This window comes from Tachyglossus aculeatus, chromosome 9 (genome assembly GCF_015852505.1).
Source record: "Tachyglossus aculeatus isolate mTacAcu1 chromosome 9, mTacAcu1.pri, whole genome shotgun sequence".
Taxonomy (NCBI): Eukaryota; Metazoa; Chordata; class Mammalia; order Monotremata; family Tachyglossidae; genus Tachyglossus; species Tachyglossus aculeatus.
Window position 1 is genome coordinate 55,186,232 of NC_052074.1, and position 10,109 is coordinate 55,196,340.

Genomic DNA, 10,109 nt, shown 5'->3' on the forward strand with positions numbered 1-10,109 from the left:
AAGTGCTCCCCTCATTAATATAAACTAATGACAACGTTGTGGGTTTTTTTTTTTTTAAATGGAAGGCTAGTCACCTCAAAAAGACACTGCTTTTTTCTTTATGAGCCTTCAATACTTTAAAGTGAAAAAAAAGCAGTAAAATATCTGTTATAGGTATTTATGGCTTTAAAAATATTGTAACAGATTCTGATTCAAACTTTAGTAAAATCTCTTTGGGTTATATCTGAGAAGCTTTTATTGAAGACTTTGTACAAAATTGTGTTTTTGACAGTTTTAAATTATAGGCTAACTAGCCTGGGAAAAAAGGATAGTGTCTTTCTGTTCTTTCATAGGAAATGTTGAATCAGACCCCTACTGGGAAAAGAAATTTAATGCATATCTCACTATCTTACTGTCCATGAATATAATAGAAATGAATTCAGAATGCAGTTTTATTTTTGCAAATGGGATGAGTCGATAGATGCACCTCATATTTTTGAACACCTAGGGTTCAACAAATTTACTGGTGGTACTCTTGCATTTTAACAAAATTTATTCTTCAGTAGAAGGGGGCATAGAACACTAGATTCTTATTCAAGCATTCTATCGAGCTCTGCATTCATGGCTGTGTCTAAAGGGCATGTCAGCCTTTGATTCTCTCTGAGAGGTAATTATCCTTTTCCTGTCACGGAACAACAAATGATAGCTAACTACAGAGGCACATTTGCAGTAGTCACATTCATCAACTGCAGAAAAAAAATTCAATTTAATTGTGCAGCACAGCTGCACATAGGCTTTTTGAGCATTTCTGTTGTTCTCCCTGTCTTGCTATTCCTCCCTCCAGATCTATTTTTTAAACTTTTTTTTTCCTGGTTATTTTTTTCCCCTTTTTGTCTCTTCTTCCATTTTTACTCTCTGTACTTTCTTGTTAAAGTAATTTTCCTTTGTGGCTCTCATTCTTTTTTCCCCATTGAAGGCTATGAATGTAGAAAATTATCACAATTACTCATATAATTGAGCCTCTTTGTAGCAAGTGCAACTCCAGTAGCCTTTCTCCATCATGAAAATGGTTTCATTATAGGGTTTTTCATATTCTCTGACACCATCTACACAGAGGAACAGGCGTGCAGATGAGATGTACTAGGAACAGGGTAGATCAGTAAGGTCACAGTAGGAATAATTAGCTCTGCTATGGAAAGAGCATCTAGGCCTTTTACTGCTACATAAATGTACTGTCCATGGCTTTTAGTCACAAAAAAACTTACTAACAAATGGAGCTCCCGCCTACTACTTTGAAAAAAAGATTTGTATCAACACTACAATTTTCCATCATTAAGACTAATAACACAGAGCCTAGTATACATCAAGGGGAATAAAAAGAAAAATCTCACATTCAAGTGGCGGCTGGGTGCTGACCTTTGTTCTCTTTTTTTGTGTACGACTTAACTCTTTACAATAAAGAGCCACACGCCACACCAACATGCAGGTGAACTCCAGCTAGTCCTAGCAAAGCATGGCATTCAATTGGAAAATCTGATAAATCTCCATGCAGGATAATGCATTTCATTACATATTCACTACATTAATTCTGGCTATATAAAAAAGAAGAGCAGAATTGAAAGTGACATTGGATTTTTGCTCTTTGAATGCAAAGGTCAGTTTTCCTCCAAAGTAAAATATGCAGGCACGGAGTCCCTAAAAATCAGATTCATCGTAACAACTGGGTTTCCGAACCTATGAAAAAAAAATTAATAGGCCATGAACGTTTTGCTTGGCTCTTCCCAGCAAACACATTTTATATTGTTTAGGCTCTTTAGATATACCATTTATGGAGTAAGCTGGCACAGACTCTGTTACATGCACCTTCTGGTTTGTTGAAGTATTTGTACTTGGACAGCTATTATTTTTGCCTTTTCATGTACAGACAAAAATCTCAGGCCAGTAAAACCCCACACACCTGTAAATAAACACCTGTAAGCAAGAAGGACTTTGGAAAAGTCTGAAGGTTTACAGAACCTCTTAAAACCTAGTCACAGTGTTTACTCTAAGGCAATCAACATCTTTTGCATCCTCCCTCTACTGATTTCATGCCTACTTTGAGTTGGCCTGAGAAAAGCATTTTGAGGATCATTTAGTAGCAGTTACATTCTAGTAAACAGAGCCATTAGGAGTACTTTAGCTTAGAGGAGATAGAAGCTTTGAAATTCTGGGTGGAATTCTGTGTGGAGAGGTGTCCATGATATCTCTCTCGGATTACTGACTAAATCTTCCTAATTCTTAACTGAAAATGACTCTATATATGAACCTATTCCTGTTTGTGAGGGAAGCGACTGTTCAGTAGGGTTCCGTTTTCTTACACACAATCTGCACCACTTCCTTGAAAACATGTAGAGTCAAACATGTTAAATATTTTGTGGTTCAGGAAAACAGAATTCAAACTAGAGGTGTAAATGCCGTGATGAAAGTATCAATCAATGGTTTTTAAATGTTTAACCCATAAGTATATGTTTTGATATTAATTTAGAACAATATAAAGCAGATTTTTAAAAAAATAATCTGTTTCTATCAGATTATGCACATTTAAACAATAAGTGGCTCAGGCAAAATAAGTCATTTTAATGTCATCTGTGATAGATTTTCCTTGACAGCTACTGTAAATTACAATTACACTGCTTCTCTCTGCACTTGAAAGTAAGCATTGCAATAAATTATCTTTTATTTCAATCCATCATGTCTGCTTTTCAGAAGCAGCCTCAAATAAAAGTTCAGCACTATTGTAAGAAAAATACAGTAATTTGTGTTCCAGTTTGAAACCAAAAATGTACCTTTCTTTCAAAAACAATTGTTGGCTTTCAAAAATATTACTAATTATACTTAAACATTACTTGTCATTAGAGGGGATCCCTGGACTTGTGGATTCCTTCAGTCAAGAATGCCCTGCTGAAAAGAAAACTATCTTAAAAGCTTCCAAGGAGATTCTGTGACTTACCAAATCAGATACATTGAGCCATTCCAAATAAATATTTTAATGAGGAAACTATAACCGGGTTTTAGATCAGGTGGGCTACCCAAATATAATAAATGCATCTGTTAGATCTTCTCCCATATGCATTCTTGCACACGAGTTATATTGAAAAATACAAAACTTCTCTCCCAATTTGAAAATTACACCCTTGTCCCTGAAAGAACAGTCAAGTAAGAGAAGTCAGTAGGTCTGTCTCCTTTCTTAATCCTCTAACCCCATATCAGGAGCATCTAAACTCTTAGTGATGGAAACTAAACTGGAGAAAATGCTTCTGAAATGAAATTCTTAGGAGTATTTTTTAAAGCTAGAAACACTGAGGTTTTTACTATAGTAATACAAAATAAACGAGAAAAGTTTGTGGGCCCTATTAAATACATACCACTTCCTCATTTGCTCTGAATAGGTTTTATGGATAAAAAGTATCAAAATTATGCTCTGTTTCCTGAGGAGGACTTGTGCTCCAAATATTCAAATGGTAAATACTTCCTGAGAGTCTGTATTCCTGGAGCTTTTTTTTTTTTTGTATTGTTTTTTGCCTCAGTTAGAGATAGGAACCACTGAACAGCTAGTGCTGATAGAGTTCTCAGCAAAATTTTTTAAAAAAGACAGCCAACATCACGAATATGCACAGGACTCGTTTCTTCACTGACAGCCGTCAAACTGCTTCTACATTGCTTCCTTGCAAAGCTGGTCTTGGCACTGCCACGCTTGGTGCATGAAAGCTACTGCACTTACTACAGTTAGAATCCAGTCTTATTAACATTTCTGTCTTCATTGTTCAAGGTAAACGAGTCAAGTGGAGCGCACAGCTCTGGATTTCCCATGCCAGAATTTGTTCCAGTGTCAGAAAAGGAAACTTGACTGTTAAAGGCCCCTAAATTGACTGAGTGACACAAGAATTTCAAACTTGAAAGCAAAGATAATCACCTTGTTCTCTGTTAAAACCACAAAATAATAGAAGAGACAGAGAAAAAGTCAAATGAGAGCACAAATGAGATTCCCCTCACTTGGCTTTTTATTATTATTATATTAAAGGATTACCATGTGTCAAGCACTGTTCCAACCGCTGTAGATAAAGGTAAAGACAAACTTCTATTCCAAAGTAAAATTTCACTGAAACAAGTATCCCAAGTGTGTTTCTACCAGTAGAGCTCTGGGATGGAACAGATGTTATTCAGCAAAGGAATTGACAGTAATTTATTTGTATTCTTTCCTCCTTCCACCCCTTTGTAAAATATAGGTTCTCTTTTTTATGCTAGCCATCCAGAATACATAAGTGTCTCTTATTGCTTGAAGTGCAAGAAGAACCAAGAGTTTAAGGATATTGCAGGGGGATTGACTTTGAAATCTCTTCAGCCAACCAGCTGCTACCAGCGTCCTTTTTGAAGAGGAAAGAGCATTATAAAGGAGTTAACTTCAAGTAAACTTCATACATTGATCCCTCCTCAGTCCTTCTTGTCCCCTCTTTAGGAATTAAAGTGTAGGACTGACACTTTTTAGTTTCTTTGCCACTCACTTTTAAGGAGAAAACGCAGTAAGAAATTTTGTATGCCATACACTGAAGGAAAGCATTTGACTGCCAGGTTCTTTGAGAAAAACATTCTCGAATAGTCTTATTCTGTTCCTCCAGCTGTTTTGTTTGTTACTAGGTAATACTGCGATTTCTTTCTTCATTCAAGTGCTTAGTACAGTGCTCTGCACACAGTAAGCGCTCAGTAAATACGATTGAATGAACTCCCCCATCTCCTTCTCTCCCTGCCTCCCCTTTTCCTCATCCTTCCTCTCCTCCCACCACTACACTCCTACTCCCTTTACCCCTTCTGTCCCCTTTCCCTTCCTCCTTCTGCCCCCTCCTCCACCTGACTCTCATCCTCCTCCTCACATGCAACACCTGCCTACATGTTTTGTTTTGTTGTCTGTCTCCCCCTTCTAGACTGTGAGCCCGCTGTTGGATAGGGACCGTCACTATATGTTGCCGACTTGTACTTCTCAAGCGCTTAGTACAGTGTTCTGCACACAGTAAGTGCTCAATAAATACTAGTGAATGAATGTTATTTATTACATTTTGCAAAGCATTCTTACAGGCAGTAAAATAATTAGAGTTGTGTTCATTTGAGCACTCGGCAAAGCTTGTGAACTATGGACCCCAAATTTTGATTCCTGGTGCTCGTTCTGCATTGTTTGTTCTTTAATCTCAGTTATTCCATGACTGTAGTTGACTGAGAAAGAAGACCTAGGGGGGAATCGCACACGGATTCTGTAGCAGTGATGACATCATGAAAGATTTTTAGGCGCTCCCAGGGTGGCTGAAGGTGTAATAAAGAGTAATTATCAAGCACCTACTGGGTGCAGAGCACTGTACCAAGTGCTGGGAAAGAGTATACAAATGGGAATTGGATATGGTCCTTGCCCCTCAGTGGGAAGGGGGCTCACAATCCGAGAAAGTAGGGTATTGAAGTGAAGTCAGGAAATATTAATAATGACGGTATTTGTTAAGCTCTTACTATGTCCCGAACACTGTTCTAAGCGCCGGGGTAGATGCAAGGTAATCAGGTTGTCCCGTGTGGAGCTCACAGTCTTAATCCCCATTTTTCAGATGAGTTAACTGAGGCACAGAGAAGTTGTGATTTGCCCAAAATCACAGCGCTGTTAAGTGACCGAGAACCCACACCCTCTGACTCCCAAGCCGTGCTCTTTCCACTAAGCCACGCTCCTTCTCTAGAGTGGAAATAAGAGTAAATGAGAGTGGAAATGTTGTGGGGCGGTGATTTTGCAGTGAAAAGCTGATGAAGATGTTAGTTTAAAAACCTGGGCTTGCAGGGTAGACTAAGTAAGTGGTGTGAGTCTGTTCGGGAAACTCTGACTTGGATCTCAGGACCCTGACATTGTAAAGGACTGTAATTGTAGTGCCTGGAAATCCCTGTACCTTGATGCATGAAGGTGTAAATGTTCCAAACTATGTCACAAAGCCCTTCATCAACATGTAAATGTAAATAGTTAATGGAAGGTCTGTAAGTACTTATCTTTCTGAATTCACAGAAATAAGCATGTCCGTTTGATTTCAAAAATACAGCTTTTCAAACCTTTTCTTTGAATTTTTTTGAGTTGGTCTGTTTGCTGTACTTGATCTTTTTTTTAATGTAGTCAAAATACAATGCAGGAACCCATCTCTGTTCATCTCAGTAATAAAGTATTCAGAACATTGAGTCATACTACTATTATTGGATTTATGTATTCTGATTGAGGATTTCTATTAATTTTGTGAATGATGCAAATTCTGGATGGAATTCCTAGAGGATCACAAAATTATGACGTGAATGCAGACATTGTCAAGGTGAATGGCCCCAGATTTAGCCGTCTCTTTAAAAATTGCTTAATTATTTGGAGAGAACTAAGAGAAGCCAGGAACCAAGCAGGTGGAAATTGAAGACATTTACTTGATGTTTATTTTTCCCTATTTAGCTCTTTAAGCAAATATTTCCATGAGGGCTGTCCTTTTGAGCAGCCCTGGAAAAATGAACATTATTGATTTCGGATATAGTGTTCAATTATGATTTGCGTATATATAATGTGTTATAAATATTATGTACAACTACAAAATACTTGGCAATCTATTATTTAAAACAGGTCTCGTTTAGAACTGAAATAAGTGGGTCTTTTCTAAATGGAGTGACCCACTGTGTAAATGCATGGATTTTCTTTCCACGTTTCTACGAATTCGCTTCAAGCTGCACCAAATTCCAATTTTTGAGACTGCAGTGTATGTGATTATGAAGTGGCTTAGGGTGACACTAGTGGATATTTGAAACGATCGCCCTCATTTAAACAATAACATATTTCATGTTTGGTTGTTTTTAAAGCCGCATAACATATCAGAATGGCTTGCAAGTTTGTCCTCATTTCGTTGGGCACGGAATTGGATCTTATTTCCATGGACACCCGGAAATCTGGCATCATGGTAAGAGAGTGATAGTTTACTTGGGGAAGCTGTTGTTGAATGGAATTATGGAGTTGTAACTGAGCCGTTCTACTCCTAACGCCAATTTTCCTACTTTCAATCCATTTTCCGCTGACTTTGGTAGGGAGAGAGATAAGGGGTGGGAGGGCGATGTTAATCTGAACCGGCATACTGTGATGTTCCTGGACGAGATCCCAGCAGTTTTCCCCGGCCCTAAAATTCGGTTTATCTCGCCTGGACGCTTCTCCTGAAGGGTGCTTGGCTGGAAGGCAGAGGGGATATTTGTCTAGAAAAAGTTAACAGGGATAAAAACAAAACTTCAGTGCATCAATATCCCAGCATGCTTATATGACTGTTTTCTGTTTTTCTTTCTCTGCCCCCTTTTCAAACCACTGACTGTTGTGGTTAAACTTCATTACACCCCACCCGGCGTTGACAGCTGATGTATTTAGCAGCACGTACCTCTTGAGAGAGGTGTAAGTTATCGCCCACCTCTCCGCGCACCCCCTCGGCCCCCCGACCCCCCGGGAAAGGGAGAAGGATGGAAGAAGGGCATCCCGGTGGGGCCGGTGGCGGGACCCTCACCAGGCTCGGTTTGGCCTTGTTCCCGTGGGAAGTGGGGGGGAGGGAGCTGCGACCTCACCCGAGGAGCCCCATCACCCCCGCCGCCCCCCAAAATCAATCAATCGTATTTATTGAGCGCTTACTGTGTGCAGAGCACTGTACTAAGCGCTTGGGAAGTACAAGTTGGCAACATATAGAGACGGTCCCTACCCAACAGTGGGCTCACAGTCTAGAAGGGGGAGACAGAGAACAAAACCAAACATACTAACAAAAATAAAATAGAATAGATACGTACAAGTAAAAGAGAGTAATCAATTTGTACAAACACATATACAGGTGCTGTGGGGAAGGGAAGGAGGTAAGATGGGGGGATGGAGAGGGGGGCGAGGGGGAGAGGAAGGAAGGGGCTCAGTCTGGGAAGGCCTCCTGGAAGGCCCCCAAAAGGAAACCACTGGACAGCCGCATCCTCGCCTCGGATTGCTCGCAGATCTGTCTTCTAAATTTGGGGCTTTCGCCTTCTGTTTTCTTTTGTAGCGAATGACAGTGATTTGGTAATGGAAGAAGGGATGGCGTTCACGATAGGTGAGTGGCGGGGAGCTGGAGCAGCCGGGCCGGGTTGGACCGGACCGACCCGGGCCTGCCCGCCCCTCCCCGAGATGCCCTCAGGCCTCCTCGACGCCCCTCCTCGAGCCCTGCCTAGGGTGTGGAGCCGGCCCGGGAAGTGATGGGAAGGAGCAAGAAGGCAAAGCTACATAATGAAATAATTCAGATCCATAAAAAGAAACCTTATTAGATCATGCCTTTTGTTGCCGACTTCCAGAATTCTGAGAACCAACACATTTTGAAATTGCAGCCGCCCAACGACTGATTCTGTTAGTTCGGTGTTTGGGTGGGTGGGGGAGCATAACACCCAGATCGCTAGTGACAATCATGCCATTTGCTCTATGTCAGCAACTGTTGCGGGCTTCTGATTTATTACATCCCAGCTAAACGAGCCAGGTTTCTTTCTCTGGAAAAACCCAACCTGTTAGACACCAATCAAACACGGCTACAGAAAGAACAATTTTTCTAACTGTGACTAAATGGTGATGCAATTAGAGGGAAATAAGAAAATTGTAATTTTACTGATTAATGAACATTTTGAGGATGTTTTAAAAATTAAAATATTTTAAATGACTGATATTTATAACAGAGACTGGTGTTTTCCTACTTGTTATCCACAGGGTCTTAATTAAGGCTTGATTAAAATGCCCTTCTTTACAAAAAACGCATCGGGCAACTTCATTTTATGTTTAAACGCTTTCGTGTTTCCTTTTCCTACTGTTTATTTTTTAGTTTAATGCAGCAACAAAACGTCAATTAAAAGACTAGGAGATGACATGTACAGGCGGAGAAGTACATGGAGGATCAACTATTTTATTCTTCTTTAACTAATGAGCCTAAACTATGTTTGACAAGAATTTTGATGAGGTCACTGGAGTAAATATTTTCCCTCTCACAGAGCCAATCATCACGGAGGGATCTTCGGAGTTTAAAGTTCTGGAGGATAAATGGACAGCAGTCTCTACAGACAATAAAAGGTGTTTTGTTTTATTTTATTTAAAAAATTATATTTCTCCGAGGACTCGGCCTGTGACAGACAGCCAGACCGTCCTGGCAAGTCCCAGGGCACCGCGGACTTTGCCAGCTGCGCCCTAAAACCGTCCCAATGTGTGTGTTTCAGATCAGCCCAGTTTGAACATACCATCGTCATTACATCAGAAGGAGCAGAGATCCTGACAAAACTGTTAGAAGAAGCTTAAAAGGTGAACCTGGGGGTTCGTGAACGACGGGAAGAGGCCCTGACCTCCCCCCTCTCCCAGACTGCGAGCTCGTTTTGGGCAGGGATTGTCACTTTGTTGTTGTAGTGTACTTTCCCAAGCGCTTAGCACGGTGCTCTGCACACAGTGAGCGCTAATAAATACGATTGAATGAATGAATGAGTTCGTGCTCTTTGTAAAGAGAGTGAGCTCCATTTTGGAAACCCTTCAAGGAGCCCAAGGAGATGGATTGATGGTGGCAGAGACTCCGTGCAGGAGTGCAGGGGGTGAGGGTGGAATCCGAACTCCTCCCTTTCCCGGACCCCAGTAAGGGCTTTCTAGAAGGTGATCGGGGAAAGGGAGAAGAAGGGCGAGGAAAGGGAGAGAATGAGGATGGTAAGATGTTCGAGGCACCATTGCCAGCCCACACGAGTTTGCAGAAGATTTGGGTCGAATCCGCCAAACTTTTGGCCAGGGGTCGACGCTGAACAAGGACTAACTAATTTTGCGCTTTTCCCGGCTGCAGGAAAGTTTAGGTGAATGGAGAGTGGGGAGGCCCACTGGGGCCGCGGGAGAGGAGAGGCACTCCTGACTCTTCACTCCGGGTCATTTTCCTCCTTGGAAACTCACCCCGGCTCGCCCCCGCACGAGGGAGGCCGTGGACCAAGACGAAAGTTAGTGCGGGGCCAGAAACAAGCCGCGTGGGTCCGGCCATTCTCGAGGGCCAAGGAGCTGGCGACCTTCTTGTTTCATGAGGACGTGTTCGGTGTAATCCCCGCACCAA

General features: G+C 41.2%; 1 protein-coding gene across 4 annotated transcripts in view; it reads left to right on the plus strand.

Moving 5' to 3' along the window:
* Nucleotides 1–10,109, plus strand: part of METAP1D (methionyl aminopeptidase type 1D, mitochondrial) — a 56,862-nt gene extending 46,753 nt beyond the window's left edge. For 3 of the 4 annotated variants that reach the window (XM_038751302.1, XM_038751299.1, XM_038751301.1), the window contains 4 exons: nt 6,865–6,962; nt 8,061–8,108; nt 9,028–9,106; nt 9,250–9,501. In XM_038751302.1, coding sequence (XP_038607230.1) covers nt 6,865–6,962; nt 8,061–8,108; nt 9,028–9,106; nt 9,250–9,328 — 304 coding nt within the window. In that variant the 3' untranslated portion in view covers nt 9,329–9,501. Of the gene's footprint in view, nt 1–6,864; nt 6,963–8,060; nt 8,109–9,027; nt 9,107–9,249; nt 9,502–9,851 lie in introns of those variants that run through there. The other variant, XM_038751300.1, reaches the window with a different exon arrangement.